Source organism: Ixodes scapularis, unplaced genomic scaffold, assembly GCF_016920785.2.
Source record: "Ixodes scapularis isolate PalLabHiFi unplaced genomic scaffold, ASM1692078v2 PGA_scaffold6__148_contigs__length_123643588, whole genome shotgun sequence".
NCBI lineage: Eukaryota > Metazoa > Arthropoda > Arachnida > Ixodida > Ixodidae > Ixodes > Ixodes scapularis.
The window spans coordinates 121,614,323-121,637,759 of NW_024609881.1; the positions used below are offsets into that span (position 1 = coordinate 121,614,323).

Genomic DNA, 23,437 nt, shown 5'->3' on the forward strand with positions numbered 1-23,437 from the left:
TGGCGATGCGTCGTTTATCTTTGGAATAAAAAAAAACCTGATAAACTTCTTTTTTAGACATGTGTTACGGTTCTTTTTTTTATTGCGAATATGCATAGCCCTGTTAACACACACATTTATCATTCTTGAAATATTTCAAGGACACTGTTTGTGCATTCAACATATATGAGTGCACAGTTTTATGCTATGTATCTCAAAATAGTAGCTTGCAAAGTATTTGCCCAAATGTCATTGGCAAATAGCTGAAAAAAAACTTGATTTTAGAGTGTTTTGTAGTTCTGTAAATGATTTGTATGTTTAGAAGGTTTACTGCTGCTGTTAAATGGTTAACAGTATAGTTTTCAATCATCACCTATGTTGCCAACATGATTGCAAGAAAAAGAATTACTCTGGGTTATCAACCTTGACGAAAATATTTTTCTAGGAGCTCAAATTACATAAGTAAGAACTAGTACTAGTATCATTACTAGAGCTCTCTTTAAAGAATGATGCAGGGGATCATATGTTCATTGAGCTAGCTTTAGTTTCTGGCCAGTGGAAATTGTACAGTTTTAGAGCTTGTATTGAAAAACCTTTACTTATAGTATGTACATCTATGTCAACCTGTAAATATATACTTTACACTTCCATTTCACTTGTTTTCAGAGTTCTTTCATCATTCAAAACAATGTGGTCTGGAACAGACCAGTTCTCTTACAAATGTATAATGACACACTAAGTTCTTATGGAAATACCTGTTACTCGCAGAACCTCGAGATTAGAACACATTAAATCCTCGGGCTATGGTGGTTTTGTGAATAACCCAAGCACCATCTGGTACCATCAACCATACATTGGGTATACTAGTAAACTTAACACGGCGGCAACACCGACCTCTCAGCGTTGACTAGATGCTACCACAGCCCCTTAAAAATGACTATGTGAAATTTATATATATATACACATGCATGCTATACCCCACCACAATCCAGGTGTCAAAGCCAGAAATGGACGTCTCGTTTGGAAGTGCAAACGAGTCGAATTTAGTTGACCATTCGAAATGGATGCGCACTAATCGTTCCTCGAGCCTTAGTAACGAGAGTGCTTTCGTATCGAAATAGTTTTCTCGAAACGTGCAGAGTACAAAGCCTCGACGTGCTGAAAGGGTACTACGTTTCGACGGGAAACAAATATTTTTAGAGAAATAGCGCCGAGTTCCACCACACGGACAGACGTCGTCGACCCAATCTCGACAGGCGGGGTGCATGTTTGTGTCAAACGACCGCCTTCAATAACCGGACCAGACGTCAATCTTTCGAGCGAGAACGGTACTAGACATTCAGATTGTTGCGTGCCAGACACATAAAATACTGATTGATTCAGTGTTTAATTTGAAAGTTTCCTTCTATTAAGTATGCCCTCCTGAAACAAAAAATTTACAAAAAAAAAGAAAAAAAAAGATTACTTTTGATTAATTAACGAGTTGCCAGAGTTGCGCATTTCGTGCTCGACGACGCTTTGCGTGGCGACCCTGCCCGTACATTTACCGACGTCTCAAATTTGTTAAATCGCGAGATGAGAAAGCGTGGACCGAGATTCCAGGACGACGTTTCCCGCCGCATTAGTTTCAACCACAATCCCTCTGTGGAAAACACCACCACCTCGTTTCATTTTGGTCGTTGAGTTTTGTCTGTCGCTTATTTACGCGTCTCTGGCAGCGACCGAAGGCAACGCTATGGTGCCCGCTGCGCCTCTCCGACAGGCGTTTTTGGGCATCCCATCCCACCCGCACGTCGGAAGCGGTGCCGGAGTGACGACAGACGACGCCGTCGAGACGCGGAAAACGCGCCGTCAGAGACCCGCTCCGGGCACCAAGCGACGCGGGGTCGAGTCCGAGATGGCCGCGAGCGATCAGTTGCCACCCTCGCCGCAGCAGAGTTTTCCCTCCTTGCGGTGGCCAAGCAGCACCACCTTGAGCACCGTGTCGTACGGGACGCTGGCGTTGGAGCGCCGGTTGGCAGACGTCGTTGCCAGGGCCAGGTAGTAGCTGCCGGGACGCCGGTGCAACACCTGCATCGCAACTGGGTGGGGAAGACGAAAACGTCCAAAGTCATTAGCACTCCTCTATAAGCTCGACAAAATATTGAATTTTTAACGCAGAATGCATTTAAGGGTTCTGGATTCCCGAGAAAGGTGTGACAGAACGCCATGGAACCCGTTACAAAGTGTGTAACACATACTTCGGAGGACAACCTGCGCAAAAGAACATGCGGGTAGCTGAGAAGAAATAGCGATCAAGTGAGAAGAAAGAACTACATTCTAATAGCAACCCGACAGTAATGGAACCCACGACCCCGCGATTATGAGGCCGATACTCCACTACAGCGCCAAAGGGGAGCCTTGCAAAGTGGAAAAATCCCATTTACTCGCGGTTCGAACACGAATGCCAAATGCCAGACTTTTACGTTCGAACACTGAGTAGAGACAACAGCATCTAGTCTTACGTCTACCCACTAATCATTCCAACCAGAGCTCAGTGTTTTGACGTCCCCATGTCTTCCCTTCGTCTTTCTCAATTTTTATTTGTATAACAAAAAAAAAAAAACTGTGAAGTCTGACAAGCCTCAGTAATTCAACCCAACGACTTTTTTTTTCTTCTTTTTCCAGACATTTTGTGACCTGACCACCTTCAAAAATTCACTCCACTGTTAACCAATGAATTAATCAATTTTTAGTCTTTCCTTTGTATGTTGTGCGAAACCCAATGTGGCCCGAATGTGGGAAGCCTCAGTCCTCAAAAAGATCAGCTTGAAAACAACAGCAATCCAATGCACGATTCAATGTGAGCCATCTTTAGCCCGCAGATACCTCAATGAGTGTAGTCACCTTAATACTACCTGTAAAGTTATAATTTCATGAAATGCATTTCTGCTCACTTCGTATACATGTGCATATGCCCATATCTTTGTTAGTTTTGTTGTTACTACACAAACGCACATTACACATTGACCAATATATGATATTTTCTCGCTATATCTAACATTCAATGCTTTCTCATAACATAATTTATGATTGAACGGCCAAAACCCTATAACATATTCTGCATTAAAGGGATATTGAATCGAAAATAAAAATATACCTTTCATGTTCAGAAATAAATTAAATATGGTCAACTCTACCTGCTAATGACAATCGCACGCTTGTATTCTGAACGGGTAGATATATTTTTAGTTCCAAAGGACCGATTCCAGTGAGCGTTCAAGTATCAGTCGTCAGAGAGTGCAATGCATCGCGGAAGGCATGATGTCAACTGGCCCAGCACTGGCAAAGCTGCTTGGGGGCTGGCATGGTTACGAGCTCTGCCACCTGGTGTCATCAACACGTCGCAACCTGACCGTTTTAGTTGGCCCTACTCGATCCCCGCAGGATCTGAAGAGGCAGGGAGAGAAGTGAAATTCGGTTCGACGGGGCTCGCGCGCATGCAGCTTGCCAGCGTACTACCGCGGAGCGACGCCGCTTTTAAGTTCAGAGTGATGTAACGACAATCGGTTTATTCCTTTTAAGTAATGTTTTGGCGTCTTTTCGAGCAAACAACTGGTGTCTCCGGGGTGACGCCAGAATGTGGTTGACATTTAGACAACAAGAAAGGCGCTAGAATTTCGTTGCAGTATCCCTCTAAAAAGGTAGTCTTATTGAGACGGAACGACCACTACTATTTGACTTGTTCTTAGACCATTCACATCCAAAGCCGGCAATGCGCTGGCCGCCGCAGCAAAGGCCAAAGTGCACAAAGCCAGCGATTCGCTAGTCTCCGTTAAAATGTCTGTTTTCAAAATATGCCGATAGATGGCGACGCTATTAGACCCCATGCGTTTTGGCTAATACTTCTGACACAAGATGGCACTTCCTGTTTCATATTTTATGCGCATATAGGAGTGAAAAAAGAAAAAAAGTTTGCAGCTGTCTTTTCAACAAGGACATGGCGTTACAGAGGAGTTGAAGTCCCTTCAGTGGTGAAATCACTGATCTTGTGTATGACAGCGATGAAGATGATAACTCTGACGATTCAGTTATCATCCTGAACATCATTAGCAGTGATTGTGACAGCATGATGAAGGCGAGGTGTCGGAAACCACGACTGATTCCTCGGCACCACCTGCACCAACGGTTTTGTATGATCCATGGCAGTTTGCTTCTTTTCCAGGATATGCCAATTGATAAAGAAGATCTATGTGGTGGATATAGCTATTTACAACGGCGATATACACTGCAGGAAACCAATCAGCAGGATGGCGAGCCAAGGGCCAGAAAGTCTACCTAACTCGTCGAGTAGGCCGTCCAAAGGGCTGTTTTTCCTAGATACGGACTATGCATAGTTACGACTGTGGGTGCGCTAATGATAGTTCGAGAGGCTCGTGAATCGTCTCACTTTTTTTTAAAAAGTCCCGACAATACGTAGCATGAAGCAAAATTCATCAAGGCAATGCCACTTCAGCAAAGGTCAAGGTACAGGCAGCGAGCACCGTTGGAGTGTGAGGAATCTGCGACCAATATTCACATGCTTCTGCAGTTTTTGTAGTTTTATATCTGGAAAGCTCTTTAGGTACATTGCATGCACATATTATTCACAATCAATAAAAAAAAATAATTATCCTTCACTAGCATGCTTCAAGTTATTAAAGGGCAAATCTGGTCAACAGTTTTGAATTTGGGATTGCAACTGTTTTCAGTTAAAGCAGTGTCCCTGAATTACAAGGTATAATTTTTTTTCCCCTTCGATATTGCACATAGTTTTATAAATGTCAAGGCTCAAAGTTTGGTTTTGGGCGTCTATGGCAAAACCGAAACTATCTGCTGGAGGGATGGCAACACTGATCATCAGCCGTACGGCCGCAACGTGACGTCACCGTGGTGCTGCGGTACACGGTACAACCAATCAACCGCAGCTCCACCCCAATGTGACGTCGCAAGGGTGCTGCACCAGTGTTCCACGACTAAAAACTAACCCTCTTGCCGCCCGCTACAGAGCAGCTGGTCGCACCTTTAAAATCGGTTTTAGTGGAGTGTGCGGCTTCACTTTAACGTAATATTTCGGCTGCGATCGTATTTAGTGTCTCTAAAGCGATATCCGTCACTTATTTTGGTGTTGTTTTTGACTGGAGTTGCCCTTTTAAGCTTTTTAATAGGCTTCACGGGTGGTATCAGCCCGATAGAGATGGGGTGCGGAATACTGTGCACTCGAGGGCAATGACACGGCGAAAGCCAAGGGGTTAATGTGGCAGGAGAAGTGATGTTTGTCATTTGTAATTAATCTTTATAAAGTTTTTGGTAGACAATATGACCTTTCACCCTGCCTATACCTCATAGTAAAATAGGGGCAGTGTTTCATTATATCACATTCTGTATCATCATCATTGAAACAAAACAAATTACATACTCAAATGTTATATGGATATCCCGCGAATAATATTTCGATATTATGCGAGAGGTGTGTAAAAAAAGACACGATTGCGCAGTTCAACGACCACTACACATTTGAAGCAGGGTAGTGCGTGGAGACATCACTTGCACTTGTACAGCATATTAGAAATTTCTATTTTAGTAACCTTACGGCTGCGTAACAATTTTAGACATACCATTTTCACTTCTCGAAAATATGTCGGGACTGCAAACTCCATCTGCAAGAGAAAAACAGATAGCACTTTTTTTTTTTTTTTCAAGGAGTGTCAAAAACTGGAATTTGTTACCAAAGACTAGTGTTATGCACATATTCAATTATCAAATAGTAGCTTCAAATATTACGCTATTCGATATTTGCTTCGAGATGAACTGCGATATTCATATTTTTCTAAACGTTTATCGTGGCAGGCTAATCCCGTTGAGCGCGCTTTTTACCGAGCACGGATGCAATGCGGAGAAGCAACACTCGTGGAAGCAAGCTCCGTGGGTGTCACTCCTTTGCGGCCAAAATCAACACTTCAAAAATTAAAAATATTGCAGTCGCCTGCATTAGAGAAGAGCACACCTTCAAAGCTGGACTGTGCACGTGCACACCTGGCATATTTAAAAGGAACGCAAACTTTGGGAATGTTAATACGTGCATTGCAGTAACATTTTCTGTTTCTATTATTAGTATTATGCAAGAGTGTATGTTAGGCAGGGATGCCCCGACAGGCTGCGCTCATCATTTGAGATTATTTTTTTTTGTCAAATTAGAGATTGAAGGAACAATATTTTCATATAGCAAGATTTGTAAATAACCTCAATTAAATATAGTTTTGGGGATTTCTATAGATTTAATTTTATTTTAATCCCAATGTAGGCATTCAATATCGGATTTGAAAATATTCGGCTCAAACCACTATTTGCCTTGAATTTGTTTCGAACTAAAAGTCCACCGTTCGCACATGACTACCAGAAACCACTGTGACCCCAATACCTTTGGAAAAGTTGCGTGAGAATTCGTAACATATGAAGCACAGCTAGGGAGAATGCCATGCCGCAGTTTTCTGTGCTTTTCTGTTTGTGATTAGTCCATTTTTTTTTAAGAGCAAAGTTGACAAAATCCTTGTTTGCTCCTATTCGGTGCAAAGTGTGTACTTTTGTTTAATGCTGTGGAAGGCCCTACTTTTATAATGCGACTGGTAGTGATATTAATAAATAAAACAAACAAAAATATAATGCATACCTTAAAGGGGAGCTCTGGGAGTTACTCAAACTAACCAGATTTTTAAAATTCCCGGGCTTTACACTTTGAAAACAGCAAATAAAGGTGATGTCAAGACCGACGTTCAGATTTTCCCGCACTTTCCGACGGAGTGACGTCGCACATTGCATAACTTGCGGGTCGAGCAGGCAGTCTAGGAAACAGCATCTTGCGCCTGTTTTTTTTCGTTTTGCTGGCGTGAGCCTAACCAGCATTCATTTGACACTGTCAATATTCTCGTAAACCGTCCAGAACGAGCTGTAACGGCCCCATAATATCGCAACATCTGACGTCACGTTTTCAATGTCGCCAGAGGAGCCTCTCGGCCCCTCGAACCAAACTTAAAACATCAATACTTTGCAAAGAAAGAAATTACTGTGACTTGCAATTTGGGTTCCTCGTTCGGATGTGTCCACTAATGTGTCGAACCAACTTGGGGGCAAATCAGTGACTATAAAAAGTTTGCCGGAGCTCCCCTTTAAACGGCACACCCGTTAGAATAATACGAGACTTCTAGCCGTTGAAACCCAAAACAGTGATGACGGCTTGGAATGTTTGAGCCATACTCTTTCGTTGACCCCGTTTGCTGCCACGACCCACTTACTGAGGCAGACTTGCTGCACCGTCAGCCGCGACAGGATGTTCACCGTCTTGTTGGTGAAGTCCACGATGAAGTACTGCTCTTCCTGGGTGTTCAGCGACAGCTTGTGCTTCTGCGCACGGCGAGAAAACAAACCATCTCATCACATAGCCCAAACGTGTGCGACGTCCCGCCGCAATAACGCGCCAAGAAAACGTCGCGGACGTGCCATTTTGTAGCGTACGCAGTGTGATACTGTCGATCAGACAGTCCCTTACAAAAGATAAATTTACCTTAACTGGACTCGCTACAGGAATGCTCGAAACAACTTGGACACGGACATCTAAGAATTCACTGTTCCCCCAACTTAACACCTGTTTCATGCCGGACTATGCGGTTTAATTACGGTAGACTGCTAGAACCATACCGTAGTGACAGTAACATTTTTAAAAACTTTTTTGTCTTAAGAACCATTGTTGAAAAGAATTGCTTATCAAGAGACCCTTGACAGCCCATCACCAAGTGTGTTTTTCTCAAAGCGTAATGTATTTACTAGTGATGGACCGAATCTGCCGAACTTTAGATTCGGCAAAGTTTGAAGGAAAGTTCGGCAAAACTTTGGCATACGCGTGTGCACGTGCGAGAACGTGACGGGGCCATGGATTGCAAATGGACGTTGTGCGGTCACGCGGTTACCATCTTACATTGTAGTTCTACCGGCGGTTATGGCGAGGTGCAGGGTAGGCGACATGCTAACTGTGTGTTTGTCAGCCTTTGAGTGTGGTTCCCATGAATATTTTCTGCCACAAGATCAGAATATTGACCAGAAATTAAAGCAGTCGACTGCGCAAGTGACAAATGTTGCGGTACATTCTGGATAGCATTATTTTAATTATATCTTTCCAGTGGTGCAACGAGATAGCTGCAAGATTACCTGACGAGTTCTTGAAAGCACTCCTCACAATTATAGCAATCCTGTTTTTGGCTCACAAGTAGTTTGTGCCAAAACAAAATAATATGGCTTCTTAATTTACATTATTTTGCGGTTTTCATCTATCCATGCACATAAAACTAAACACAACTATCATGCTTGACGTTGCACATCCGACATTCCGAACTCTTGCAATCTTTCTAAACGTCCGCGTGTGTCCTAACATCAGAAACCGGCATTTCAAAAGTTAAAAATGAGACGTTGCAAATATGGGATGCACACTTTCATGCAAAGCTGGCATAAAAAACACAGCGCATGTGCAACTAAAACACAGTGCAAGGCAACGATCGCGTACTGGAGTCTGGGTGCTCGAAAGAGATGCTCTGTCATCCTCATCCTGTCGGTGCGCATAGCTGCTCTTCCATCCTTCCAAGCGACACGCAAGAAACTAATCGTACCTATATTTCACGCCATTTTAGTTTTGTTTTGTTTTCCCAGTCTTAGCACACATAATTCAGTTTGCAGTGAGCCAAATGTATCTCTGTCACCCACTTCGGGCAACCGGACCGACAACGAAGGTCACTCGCGTGAACGACTCCTGTTGGCAGTTGTCGGGATGGCATGGGGTGCGATTGGTCGTGCGCTCACCTTTGGGTTGTAGTGGTGCACACCGTGGAAGTGGTCGAGGTACGCCGCATATGCCGGGTCCTCAAACTTGTGCGTCTGCAAGAGCGAAGATGGAAGTGGAAGTGAGCGTCGCACTACAACCTTAAAATCTTTGCAAAAGAAGAAAAATAGGTAAAATAATAGATGCTTTTGTCACTGTCGGTAATCACAGGCAATGTATATTGTTGCAACGTTAAGAAGTTATACACAGAAGTTAAGTGGGCTGAAATCGCATGTCTGTAAATCATTGTTTTCCAGGCATAGCTCGTGAGAACTTTGCAGAAGAATAGTAATTATTTCTTAAATGTTGGAACTAGCAGACGCATTTTGCACCCCATCTGTGCGGCGTAAGAATCCGAATATGGTGCTTGGGCTTCTTATCACAGTCCGCCTGTTGTGACAAAACATACAGACCGTAAGTGAGGAAGTCTCCATTACATCAGTATGTATAGCTCTGATGCCTCCACAGTACTAGAAGCATACATCAACGTTGCATCACTACATCTTTGCTGTGTCACCTTTACTACAGTGGCGTTCTTGTAGCCCGACATCACCCTCTTTCACTAATGTTTCCCAAACTAGGCCAACTACAACGAAAATCCATTTGCACCGATCTGGAATACAAGGTTAAATTGTAATCACTGTGATGACCCGGTAAACTGAAATCTGACAAGTTGTTGTACAAACCACGCTTTAGGTCGCCAATTGCTCCGCGACGTAAAGCCCCCCGCATATATTTGCCCGCTCTCCCCACAAGGTCGGGCTCACCCACGCGTCGAGGTCTGCCCTGCTGGACTCGAGCGGGGTGGTGGCCTTGATGAGGACCCCGTCCACATACTTGGAGATGGCCGGCACCAGATGTGCCACGTGGGCCGTCGTGCCGTCATACTGCATACGCCACTGCACCCTGCCCTCCGACGCGCTGACCAACTGAAACTGCACAAGGGCACGCACAAAAAGCATTCAAATGCTTAACCTACGCAAACACGAGGCATTAACTCGGGACACGAGTCGGAACGCATTTCTGTGCACCTAGACGTTAACAAAACAATGACACACAAGGGCTCATCGATCAAGAAAATGTAGTTGCAACTCAACATCCAGCCTTCTTTTACGTGCAAAAACTTTCGGAAGTCGCCTGTTCCCCACACTCTTTTCCTCATTTAACGACCCAGAACTTGGAATTAAAGAGTCATTTCAGGCACATCTTTATTATTAAAAATAATTAGTGTAGAGCGAATATTCGAAATTTCGAATATTTGTTTCGAATAATATAATATTCTATATTCGTATCGAGAGCAACTGCTATACTCATATTTTTGAAGTGTTGATAGTGTTTTTTGCAGTGTTGCATTGCTTGGTAAGAAGAGCACTTAACGGGTAACCCCTTCAAGTGGGATGGTGCATGCACACACCTGGTGTATTTAAAAAGAAATGGAAACTTTGTGAATGGTGACATCCACATTGGAGGAAATTTTTCTAAATTAAACTGGCTATTAGGCGAGAGTATATGTTAGGCAGAGGTGCCCTGACAACCTGCGTTCATCATTTGTGATTCTTTTTTTTTCTAAGCAGAGATTAAAGAAAAAAATATTTGCATATAGCAAGATTTGTAAATCCATTTGATTAGGTACAGCTTGGCATGTCCATAGGTTTAATTTTATGTCAAATCTGTTGTTTATTTGCCATCTCAAGACATCGGTTAGATAGCAATTAGCAAGTTAGATAGCAATTAGCTTATAAATGCGGTAGTGGAAGCTTGGCAATAACCTTCATGAGTTTATCTGGGTTTTCATTTAAGCACGGTGCAACAGTAAAGAAAGGCTCGGAGAAACTATTAGGTACTCGATTAGACAATATTCAGCCAAAACCACTATTCGCTTCAAACTCAGAATCCACTATTTGCACATGACTATAATTTTTATGACTGCCAACACACCCTAAGTTCAAGTTCCTTTACTTCATCTCTCACAACATATATGGCCTGCCAAATGATACATATCTATTTACTGCACTGCATAGACCAAGAATCAAACACTCCAAAGTTATATGCCTATACCTTGTCAGAACTAAGCTATTCCAAAATTCTACTTTTCCTAATGCTGCTGAGCAGTAGAACTGTTTGCCGTCATTGCTTGTTGAATTCCTAAATGCTGACATGTTTGAAAATGTCCTGCGGTCCCACCTGTTGCGACCCTCCCCCACTTGGGCAGTGCTGCTGCCTGCAGTAGTAGTAAATAAAAATACAAACATTGATTGAAAGAAACTTTGGAAGCATGGTCGTAACAAGTGAAATCAAGTGACTTCTGGAGGAGGAATGCAACCTTTGATTAGAACGAATTCACAGCGTCATTTTAAAATAATAGCCACTTCCAACTTTACTACTAGACTCACCGTGTTCTTTTAAAATTAGATGGAATTGCAGTTGCATTAAAACTGCCCGTGGGTGTTATCATCGCCGTTCACTTTAGACTAGTCTTGTGCAAATACTGGATTTTGAGTTCGAAGCGAATAGTGGTTTTGGCCGAATATTTTCGATTCGAATATCGAATAGTTTTTCCACGCGTTTCACTAACGTTGCACAATGCTTAGACGAAAACTCAGCTGAACTTGTAAAGGTTGTTCCCCCTGTTCATTTATAAGCTAAGCTTAATCTTCTATACTTATGAACTGTGACCTCAGAAGGTCTGGTGTCCTCGGATGGCAAGTAAACGACGGATTTGACATAAAATAAATCCTGTAGAGATGGCCAACTATACCCAATGGTGTTAATTTACAAATCTTGCTATATAAAATATTCTTTCTTTAATCTTGAGTTAAAAAGAATGAATCGTGCGTGGTGTATGCAGGTTGTAAGGGCATCTCTGCCTAACATAGTATACTCTTGCATAACAGTTTAATTTTAAACCTTTTACTGCAATGTAGATATACAGATTCACCAAGTTTTAATTTATTTTCACATACAGTCGGCACAGGTGCACCATCCCGCCTTGAATATATGCTTTACTTCCAAGCACGCAATTACGATATTCATACTTTTCCAAGTGTTTATCGCGGTGGGTTGGCCCCGTCGAGTGCGCTTCTTACCAAGCACCGGTGCGCTGCGGAGAAGCAACACCCGCGGAGCTCGCCTTCGCGGGTATTGCTTCTCCGCAGCGCACCGGTGCGTGGCAAGAAGCGCACTCAACGGGGCCAACCCGCCGCAATCAACATTTCGAAAAACGCGACTAGTGCAGTTCTTCTCGAAGCGAATATCGATAGTCTATTATTCGAAACTACTATTCGAAATTTCGGATATTCGCACAACCCTACTTTGGACATTAACGTTGTATGACATCCAAAAGCTGCCTCGCCATCTTTTCTGTCTTAATTGTTTCAAGTCATGTTGTGTTGTGGTCCTTCCAATGGGGACCTGTTCAGGTCAAGTGGAAATGCGTAATGTATGCAGTAATGAAAATAAAATTATGCCTTTCACCTTGCTGGAGATTGAACGTATCGCCCAGTTCATTTTAGAATTCTTACACCAACATTTCTTTCCAAAACGGGGGCATAAAGACTAATGGCTTGAACTGAGAATGAGCAACTGGTGCAATCTTTCTGTGGCACGGTCGCCAGACGTAGCACTAAAATGCGAGCAAGTGGGGGTGACTCACCAAAGTGGCGTGCAGGTGATCCGAGACAACAAAGAGCTCGTACGAACTGTATGCCTTGAAGTGTCCCGACATGAGGCTCCTGCACCGGGACAACGCATTTGAAGCGATCAGAATTCAAAACAGACTTGAGGAAAAGAAAAAGTGTCGGTCGAGCGTATTACTACTCACAAAGGTGCTACTTTACGTTGATCGAGAACCAACACAAGCTCAGCGTTTCTCGCAAGTTCAACATCTCTCTCTGACGTAACTTGCAAATGAACATCACTCGCAAGGGCTGGATACTTAGCTCGTAAGCACTATGCTACTCAAAAGTCCTCACAAGTGCAAGACTGCTCATAAATGCAACTTGACTCATATTTTAAAAAAACTGGTTAAAAAAAAAAAAAAAAGATTACGATAAGTTACTTTAAAAAATAATAATTATGATTTATAAGTTGCAAACAACGTATTATTTTCATTACTACACTCAGAAAGTGCACGTCCATATAGTACATTGAATCAAAGCTTTATTTTTAGGCTGTTTACAAGCATGTTCTACAAAGGTTTTCTTGATTTTTCAGAATTTTCAATTTTTTCATAACACAATGTTTTGTTCATGGTATCTTTGATCTAGAAGTTGAATCTGAATACTTTTGTCAGGGTTTGATACCTCATAAATCAAAGAGTGCAATAATACTCATTCAATGAAATGTGAACTAAAATATTTTTAAGTGAAAAAAACAATGATTTATTTTTAATTACTACAGTAAAACCTCGTTATAACAAAATGGGATATAACAAACAAATGGATATAACAAAGCAATCATAATTCCCCTAGCTTGAATAGTTGGAAGAAATGGACATTGGCTATAACAAACTAATGGTTATAACAAAGTAATTACGACCGCTCGTTCAACTTTTTTATAACGAGGTTTTACTGTACCATCAAAAAAAAAAAAAAAAATTTTTTTTTGTTAAACTTTTTAACCTAACTTTTTTCACCATACCTCTATCAAAAACTATGGCACAAAGGATGTCTGCATCTTCTACAGACATTCTTTGTGCCATAGTTTTTGATGGAGGTATGGTAAAAAAAGTTAAACACATTTGTGATAAAGTTGGTACTTTCTTGAAAACTTTAATAGATAGAAAAACAATGAGCTTATGTTCGTGCTTAGTGTGAACAAATTATAGTGGATATAAAATTTTTATATAAACTGGATGAGGAATGAGAAAGAAATGTTCAAGGCCAGAGTCTCCCCTTGTCTAACATCACTTATAAATGTGGCCTGAACCAAAACTGCAACACTGCTCACAAGCTACAGCAATGCCAAAGTGCCCACAAGTGCAAATGTTGCTTGCGAGTCTAGCTAAGCAATGTTGCATATAAATGTGAAGTAATCACAAGCGCTCTACCTGAAGATGCTCACGACTGCCAATGCACTCAAAAGGATTCGCGAGTGAAAATGTGGCCTCAATCGGAACTGAGACGTTGCTTACAAGCGTTGTCCCAAAGTGTGAACCTTAACCACAATTACCATATTTTCTGGACTACACATGCTTATAAGTTTTTTACATGGTGCATACTATCTACAGGCACAGACTGTACAAGTATTTGTTTTTCAAGACATATTTCATCATGAAGGGATGTCGCGGATTTAGGGAATGACATGTTACGCGTTTACAACGATTTTTGCATACAGTAAGAACGCCCACCCAAAATGAAGAGATAAATGGTGAAAAACATTATGTGGGCTACCTTTGGGGATGTGACAGCAAACCTATATAAAAAAAAATAAGGATAAACACCTGGGCACCTGCTACAAACCATGTGACACGGCAACTGATACAGAAGATCGCGGACATGGCAAATTTACGAGGGACTAGACCATATAAGAAATTGTTTGAACATATGGCAACACTGTGCTGCCATGTTTGTTGCGTCGAGGTTCCTCTGCTGTTTGTCAATTTCGTAGTGTTGTCGGTAACAACTGAGGCCTACTCCTTACATCATCGATCTTCGCTCACACCCACGAGCTAAGGGTTAGTATTGTTTTACGCTCTTCTTGCACATGTACGTGCTCGTCGCCCCGCCGGACGTCAGTTTCTCAAAATTCGGCTTTGAGTGCCGGCAAAGGCATGGGCGCGGGTGCCTGGTTTTCGAAAGCGCTTTTTCTACGAGAGTGCTTATGCGAGCGAAGGATTCTTCAGAACTACGCTTTCACGCCCCGGCCTTTGCCAGCGCCGAAGTCAACTGGTGAGACGGAGCATGTTCTTCGGCGCCCCACTAGATGGCACTGTGCATTTTGCATCTCGTCTATTCACTACGAACTCCTGTATCACGGGAAAGGATACCGCAGGTTGCGGATGCAGCAGGTTAGCGTTTCACAGTGGGAGAGACCCGCGGGAACTTGCCGCAAACTCGCATCTCACAGGAACGGATACTGCAGATCGCAAATTCAGCACATTCAAGCTTCATGGTGCAATAAACGCACGGGAGCCCGCTATAAAATTGCCTGTCATGGGAACTGATATCACGCACGCGGCTCGCAGGCAACAACGCAGGAATCCGCCACAAACTCGCTTGTCAGCGACCTACTGGTACCGCAGATTGCGCAGTTGATGTGATTCCCGTTGGACATATTTTTTGTTTGCTAATAAAGATGGCATTCTTCCAAGTATGCTGTCTACGAGAAGTGCGAACTACGCATTAAGTCAGAGGTGTACACCGGGTATAGTCCAGAAAATGTGGTCAAAATGCAATTCCAAGTACACATATCGCTGCTCGCACGAGCATCGTCGTTGACAGGCTCAATGTGAGATCCGGCGGGTGCGGCGCGGTTGCACTGACCGTACTGGGGAGTCGAGCATGAGGTCCACGCTCCAGCGGATGTCGTAGTGTGGAGCAGTGAGCCGCTCAAGGTGACCCTTGCCCCAGGCCAGGATCAGCGACGGATTCTCATCGTCCGGAATTGTGGCGGTCCGCAACGCAGTCGGGTTGATGTGGCTGCAAATGGTCGTCCACACGCGTGCGTCTCAATCGTCGGATTTTTTCGACTATCCTACAATCCCACGCGCCGAAATTTAAGCTATTCTTTAATGAGCCGATTGCTCGTACTGCATTGCTTTACTTTTTGCAGTTGATAAATAGTGCTCCCATATTTTTTGACAAATCCTTTTTTGTGCATCTACGAACATGCAGCGTTAGAACACAGCCTCTGCATGCTCAGGAGCTGAAGGAATGTTAGCTGCCATGTTCAGAGGACGTTTGATTTCATGTCCTTCCAACTGGCTTCGATTAGCTTTGCAGCTTCTTTAGATTACAACACACACATGTCTGATATACACACACAACAAGTTTCTGGTAACAATGTAGCAGTACTTTTCTATGCTATAATTAGATAGATAGTCTTAGATAGTGAAAGAAAAAGAAAAATGCACATGTCTAACAATCAGTTTTTGCTTACACTGCCACTCAGAATCACACTCCATAGCATACTTTGCTACGGGATAGTCAATGCACAAAAAATGAATTGTCCATATACGAGATCATGTTTTCATCAATGCCATTACTTTATGCTCTTGCGTCGAGAAATTTGATTCCCAAATAATGGGAATTCTGGAGTAAATCATGTGCAGAATTTGTTGACGGCTTCAATTGACCTGTGCCAAACCACTTTTAAGGGAAGATTCTGGACACTGAACATTTTTTTGTGATTTCTGATCTAATTTGTATTAAATTCTTACATCGACTATGTTCTTGTGGTAAGCACAAGCATAAGCTGAATTTCTCCTATATATTATACTTTTTAAGAAAAATTCAATTTTATCACAAATGTTTCTGCCCAACTCTTTTACAATACTGCCATAAAGACACATGGCACAAAGTATGTCAGCAGGTTCTACAAAACAGTAGAGAGTGCACCAAAACCATCGTTATAATCTTAGCATGATTCCAAAAAAAATTATCAGGAGTTTATATTTTTTTGCTGATAATTTTAAAATTAGTCATCAAAGACTTCATCAATTAGAAAATTTTGTACTAGTTATCATTTTCCAGAAATAGTAGACTTGTTTGACTGTTCAACTTGTGAGGTATTAAACCTCCAAAAACATATTCGTGTCCAAGTTCTAGATCTGAAACCAAACTTTGTGTTGTGACGAAAAAATGAATCTTGAGAAAACAGGAAAAGCTTCTCAAAATATGTTTACAAATAGCACAATCTAAACCCTGGGAGGGACGACAAAAAGATATGCTGCCGTGAAGTTGGCAGAACTGAGCTAGACTGACTGAGCTTCACCCAGACACCACACCACCAGCAGACACCCGTCGCCAAGCTACCCGTCAAGATGGTGTGGAGTCAGGGCAGAGGTCAGTCAGTCTGGCTCACTTCCGCCAACTTTGCGGCAGCATGATTTTCAGAACGCAACCCTTAGGAACCCGTTTCCAGGTTGAGTGACGTCGTCGTCAGCGTAACCGCGTGTTGCATTATGGGACGTTTCCCCGCTAAAGTTAGCAGAGAAATTTGTCCGCTAAATTGGCCTCCAGGACCTCCCCTTAAGAATATTTTTGGCTTAACGGGCAATTCTGTAAAGACCACGGACAAGATACAACGTCACGCAGAGAGCGTAAATTGTTTTCCCGCTAAACTTCGCGGTGAAATTCGCCAAGTCACGTGTGACATAGTAGCACCTGTGAATGTAGAATACCTTTACAGAAATTTGGCGGAAGCCTAAGCATTTTTCGTTTCTCTTCCGTGACTAGGAGCCAGAATTTGAGATTAGAAAACGGAATGCTTGACACTGTAGAAATGTTACATTTTCGCAGGGTCCAAGTCAAGGCTCGGGCATACGTACCTCCAGATAACATGGGCGTGAGCGTCTGATGATCGGTTCGCGCCGCTGCAAAGGTCACTCAGCTGTGTTTTCATCACTGAACCTGCACAAACATCAGAACACACTGCTTGTGCACAACTGCTGTGTTCTTAATTAAGGATTACACTTCCAAACAATGAAAGCATTCGGAACTATCTCGTGCACCTTTACACGACACAATAAAAATGTGTAGATAAATGAAATCTGACTAAACGAGCAATTTTACGGGGATACCTTTAAGAAACCAAGTTGCTAGCGGTGGTCACACAAGTCCTTAACCTCTCAGATGCCGGTCAGAGCACTCATGGCAAAGCAATGCTCGGCTTCCTTTTGCAGCCTTGCATGTGGCTTTTAACCAGAACCCAGTAAACGGTAACCAATCGGGTGGAGTGGCATAATATGCGATCAACTAATAACCATAGACGGCATGTGGTGCGATGTGCATCGGTGATTGCAAATATCTCCCATGTTTGTTTTACAATGTGCGAAAAAAAATGTGAACTTCGATACTTTGCACAAAGTTGACTGACGCAAAATGTGTCGTGTGTTTCTGTCAGCTCGTTTCAATCTGTTTCACACTTCTTTCCATTATACCACTTGGGATTTTTTACTTTTTGAGGTTGGTGCAACTATGAGTCATGTGACCACATAAGCATGTGACTAGACTAGGCTGTGGCGCATGCTGAAGTGCCAAATGACATCGCAGAAACTATGTCGCGTATGGTGCCATCTTAAGGTGTCACGTAACATTATGGAGTCACTGTATAGCATCATGATGTCACCTGACGTCACAGTGTCACATCACATGAAACGGCGTCACATATCATTACATACGGCACGGTTGTTAAACAAGAAGAGATACATACAGAGGCGGACTTAGCATTTTTCCACCCTAGGCAGCCCTTAAAGTAAAACCGAAGTGGTTCTGTATTCGGGTAAAAATACTCAAGTCGTCTTCAGTTGGCCTCCAGTCACAAATATGGAGATTATTTTTCAATTTGGTGCACGGAGGCTGCAGAAAATCATTTTCAAAGTATTTCTGAAGCCCCTCCTTCCCGGAGTGTTAAGGGGGGACACTACCCAAAAAAGTAAATTTTTGAGCCACTTGTCCGATTTAAATTATATTTACAGGGCTTGTTTCTGTTGATGTTGAGAATATTTCTGCCAATTTTTGTTAACCTGGGTGAAGTACAAAAAAAATTACAAACGTTCAAAGACGAAAGTGGGCGTGTCTGCTTAGGAAAACTATCGTTTCGAAATTACTTATAAATTTGTCGTTTTCATGTGTTACATTGCATTAGGACAGTTCAGAGCAGATAACTATGGAGCTATATTTCTATGTTATACCATCTTTCATGACAAAAAAGCCACATAAACACAAATACAGTTGTTTAGATTTCCGTCCTTTGTCCAAACTTTTACTTCTTGAGCATGAAAAATGACAAAAATAAAAAATACAAGCTCACAGTTATCTTCCCCTTAAAATTTCACCCCAGAAAAGCTCATAAAAATGAATCCAAGTTGCGTAATAACAAAACGATAGTTTTCCTAAAGTGAAATTTATGCCAAAAAGTGGAATGAAGAAAAATGTGTTCGAAGTGCTCCAACCTCTACCTTTTCTTTAGCATTGGTGGACCGAAAACAATTTATAAAAAATTAACTATACAGTGTAAACTAATGAAACTTTCTGGGAATACTCTCTAGATGTTGGTGGATGTAAATATGACATTTTTCAAAATCAACTTTTTTTGCAGAAATTGTTTTTTCTGGGTAGTGTCCCCCCTTAAGTAATAAAGGGAGTTTTCGGAATCTCCGCTCTTGTGCATGACCTCTAGGACGACCTTAAGGACGGCCTTAAGGACGACATCTAGGATAATGTCGAGAATGGCACCTAGAACGATGCGTAGAGGACGACATCTATAGGACGACCTCTAGGACAATCTAAAGGACAACCTCAAGGACGACGCCTTGAGGACGACATCTAGGAAGACCTCTAGAACGACCTCAAGGAAGACACCAAGGACGGCGCATGCTTGATGACGTATTTTTATGGCCATCTTTCGGGCACAATGACGCCGCTTTTTCACGCAATGGGACAAGTAGGCTTTTGGCCTTAAAAAGTATCAATTAATTCGGGGCGACCACAAACTGGCCGCCCCCAAGATTATGCCACCCTAGGCAGCTGCCTACTCTGCCTAGTGGTAAGTCCACCACCCCTGCATTCATCTACTTCAGTCGAGATTCTTTCGATAAATATAGTGCAACAACCAGTTGGATGCAGAGGTCGGCATTTTAGGTCGCCCTCACTCACCCTCACCCTCACAGCCACACTCACCTAAGCCCCTCACTCACCCTCACCCTCACAGCTACACTCACCTTCAGCCCCTCACTCACCCTCACCCTCACAGTCACACTCACCTTCAGCCCTTCACTCACCCTCACTGAACCTCACGGCCCTCACGCACTCACCACCCTCACGCCACTCACCGCCGTCACGGCCCTCACGGCCCTCACCGCCCTCACGGCCCTCACGCACTCACCGCCCTCACGGCCCTCACGCCCCTCACGGCCCTCAAGGCCCTCACCGCCCTCACGGCCCTCACGCCCCTCACTCACTCATGGCCCTCACGGCCCTCACCGCCCTCACGGCCCTCAACGCCCTCACGGCCTTCACCGCCCTCACGGCCCTCACGCACTCATAGCCTTCACGCCACTCACCGCCCTCACGGCCCTCACCGCCCTCACGCCACTCACCGCCCTCACGCGCCTCACCGCCCTTGCGGCCCTCACACCCCTCACGACCCTCACGCACTGATGGCCCTCACGCCAGTCAGGCCCACTTCAGATGGGGCAATTTCGCCCAGAAACTTTACGTCGCAACACCAGGAACACGGGCCGCCCGCGATCACACGCAGCAACCAATTGCTGGAATTTGCCATCGTCATCATAAAATTTTATTTTTCTTGCACTATTTAGACACAATTACGCATTATAAACGTGTTCTTATGCATTTAAATCTCGTTAAGAATACTAATGCACCTTTCTGAAACAGTTTATTTCCAAAAAACGATCGATTTCAAACCAGAACCAAGTCTTTCGGTGTCATCATCGCCGACACGAGGTATCACGTGAAAATTTTGCGTCCCTGATTGGATGCAGCCGCTTCAAACGCATTCAAATTGCTCCGAGTTGCTTGCTTATTTCGAGCTGGACCCAATCTTAGCAATTCGCGTCGATCTAGGGAAAGCTAGAGAACAACCCGCCATTACCACCAAAATTTCCGAGAAAGATGCTCGATCTGAAGGGGGCCTCACGCACTCACCGCCCTCACGCACTCATAGCCTTCACGCCACTCACCGCCCTCACGGCCCTCACCGCCCTCACGGCCCTCACGCCACTCACCGCCCTCACGCCACTCACCGCCCTCATGCCACTCACAGCCCTCACAGCCCTCACTCACCCTCACACTCATGAATTTTCCTGGTTCAGAAACTCACTCGCCCTCACCTCACCTGTGAAGATGAGGGTGAGTGAGGGTGAGTGAGGGCCCTGATGAGTGAGGTTTGCCGAGGTATGGTTGGATGCAGCTCCAAAGTTCCTAGGTTGATCAAAGTGAGGTGCCATATGCTACCAATTCTACATCCACCCTTGCGTTATACCACCTGTTCCTAGTACGGGTTTTCAGCGCTACAGTTTAACGTGCTGCAGTAGAAGACAACCCCAATCACCATACGGCCAACATTCTCCGTCTGCCCGAGCCAATCGGAAAGCCCCTCTCCCGACAAGGTTGCGTGATCCGCGGTGCCAGCTTTCGAATTTGTACTCGTGGCTGCTGCGACGGCTTTTTCTGCTCCCTGTTGTCGTTGCGCGCCGCGTGTAAGCACGGGTGGCTCGGATGCGCCGACGCGAAGTTGGTGAAATTGACACGTCGGAACCTCTTTTGCCGTCCGTGTTTCCTACGAGGTCATTCGATTGCTAGAAGCACGGGAGGTCCAAGTAACGTTTTGGTATTTGGTCAAAGCACACACACTCATCTGGGATGCGGCGATCAAAAGTATGTGGAAGACTGGCATCCTGGATTTTTGTTTACTGCGGGTGAGTTCTAGCTGCATTCTGTGACTGTTACTGTATGCATATATATTTAGTCGTAAGACAGAAAAAAACAAGGTCAATGAAGTTGTCCTCGAATGTTCGTAGGTTAAAACTAGCAAACCTTTTTTTTTTTAATATAAAGACATATATTCACTGACTTAGGTTTTAACCTCCCCGAGGAATTCGCAAATTAGTCTCGCAAAATGTGGAACAGTTTGAAACGTGCCGAAGCAACAGCACATGGAGTGAATATAGGCTTTGTTTCTTCTACATATTTGCAGAATGATGCTGTTATCTACTTATCACAAGAAGTTACCTCCCCCATGCGCAGACTTCATGAAGGTACTCTCTAGTAAGCCCACCATCCAGTCGTGGAGGCCTCAAGGGCAAGTGCCTAAGAAATTCTATTGTTCGCTTAAAAATTAAAATTTGGCAGATTTCTTTGTTTTTTGATACAATGCCATGTCCACCTGCCGGCAATATGAAGGTGAACACCTTACCTGGTCTCTTGCATGTTTAATGGCTCCCTAAAGCTATATTAACCCTCAACGTCTCAAATGGTACGTGGCTTGGGGGTCTAAACTTTGCGTTCTAGTCCTCTTCTGGAACAGAGCTTGTTCCAAAACTTGCAGGAGCGTCAAAAACAAGAAGAGGGCTGTTCAACTTCATATCGCTCACGGGTGTACCTTTAACTCTGCGGTGTCATGCGTTTTCCAAAGATACCTGTTGAGCACAGGAGCTGCATTCAAATGTTTCGCGCTCAAACAAGCTATCTTTGAAAATCGCAATCGAAATAGCGGAGTCAAAGTAACGAACAGCCGGAACATAGAACTCATAGAATACACGGAATGGAGGGAGAGAGTAAAAAATGAAGTGGAGGGGCTCACGTGATCGGTGCAGCTTTGTGCAGATTTTACTTTCTGCCCAGACCTAGTTCCCCATTCTGCCACAACGACTCGTGTCGCTAATTTTTTGCTACCATTTTGGAGCATTTTTAACATCTTCATGTTAAAAATTAAAACATTCTACTAGTACTTAAAGAAATAAAAAAAAAAATAATTGATTTATTTTGATTTTATGGATGAAGTCAGTACACACAGCATGTGTTTCTCCGTCATTATTCGTGGCTTGCGATGGACATTCTAGCTTTTAAAAGTTTTCTTCGGTTATGACATGTAACTTTATTAAAAACTCTGTCCTTTTCTACGTGACGGTGAGCACGTCTTGGATTCCTCGTTTTTTTTCGTATAAACGGTTTGAACGCCAAACGCCGTAATGCCGAACACCAGCGATCGCCTTTCGCCTCTAGATAGTTCCTCGAATTTTGAATACAGAATTTTGTTCTTTCTTTACAATTCGCCCCTCTTAAACCCTTTGTTACGAGTGCCCGTTTCTCGCTCTCCCGCAAGATCGACCGCGTCAAACAGTCTTCAATTCGAAGAGAGGCCGGTGCGACGCTCACCTCCACCCCCGTGGGTGTGGCAGTAGAGGAGGACGTCCACCTGGCGGCTGTCGTTGGTGCCGTACTCGAGCACCGTGAGCAGCCTCGGCTTCGAGGTGCAGTGGTCCAGCACCAGGGGGCTCCCCAGCAGACGCCCGTCCCCTCGAGACACGGCCGACACGGCGAAGAGCGGGGAGGGACTCCCGGTCGTCGACGACGCTCCGTCCTCGTTGGATTGGAACTGTCGGGGAATTTTTAACGCAGAATGCGTCGAAGTTGGTTCGCACTCTCGCGCCTGCTCACTGCTAATGACCGTGCGCCTTCTTAAAATCTCTCGGGATCTCTCACGATGAGGGAACGCACTGGTGCCATCTATTGAATAGCATTCTTATTTTTTTTTTTTTGGCTCGAAAAACTTTCGACAATCTTATAAATGACCGTTTCCCTTGGAGAGTATGTATGTTTGATCTCGCGAACACCACAAAACCCTCGCTCTTGTGAAATGCCGTTCCAAGGTCACCTGATAAATGACACC

The 23,437-nt window shown here is 43.8% G+C and overlaps 1 protein-coding gene across 1 annotated transcript in view; it reads right to left on the minus strand.

Moving 5' to 3' along the window:
• Window positions 1-554: 554 nt before the first annotated feature.
• Window positions 555-23,437, minus strand: part of LOC8023146 — a 39,763-nt gene continuing 16,880 nt past the window's right edge. Inside the window, exons 6-14 of the mRNA XM_040221551.3 lie at window positions 22,924-23,143; window positions 17,352-17,433; window positions 15,346-15,501; window positions 12,516-12,594; window positions 9,631-9,798; window positions 8,845-8,919; window positions 7,290-7,398; window positions 5,616-5,657; window positions 555-2,060 (exon numbers count right to left, since the gene is read on the minus strand). Of these exons, the coding sequence (XP_040077485.1) occupies window positions 1,891-2,060; window positions 5,616-5,657; window positions 7,290-7,398; window positions 8,845-8,919; window positions 9,631-9,798; window positions 12,516-12,594; window positions 15,346-15,501; window positions 17,352-17,433; window positions 22,924-23,143 (1,101 nt within the window). The 3' untranslated portion in view covers window positions 555-1,890. The remainder of the gene's footprint in view (window positions 2,061-5,615; window positions 5,658-7,289; window positions 7,399-8,844; window positions 8,920-9,630; window positions 9,799-12,515; window positions 12,595-15,345; window positions 15,502-17,351; window positions 17,434-22,923; window positions 23,144-23,437) is intronic.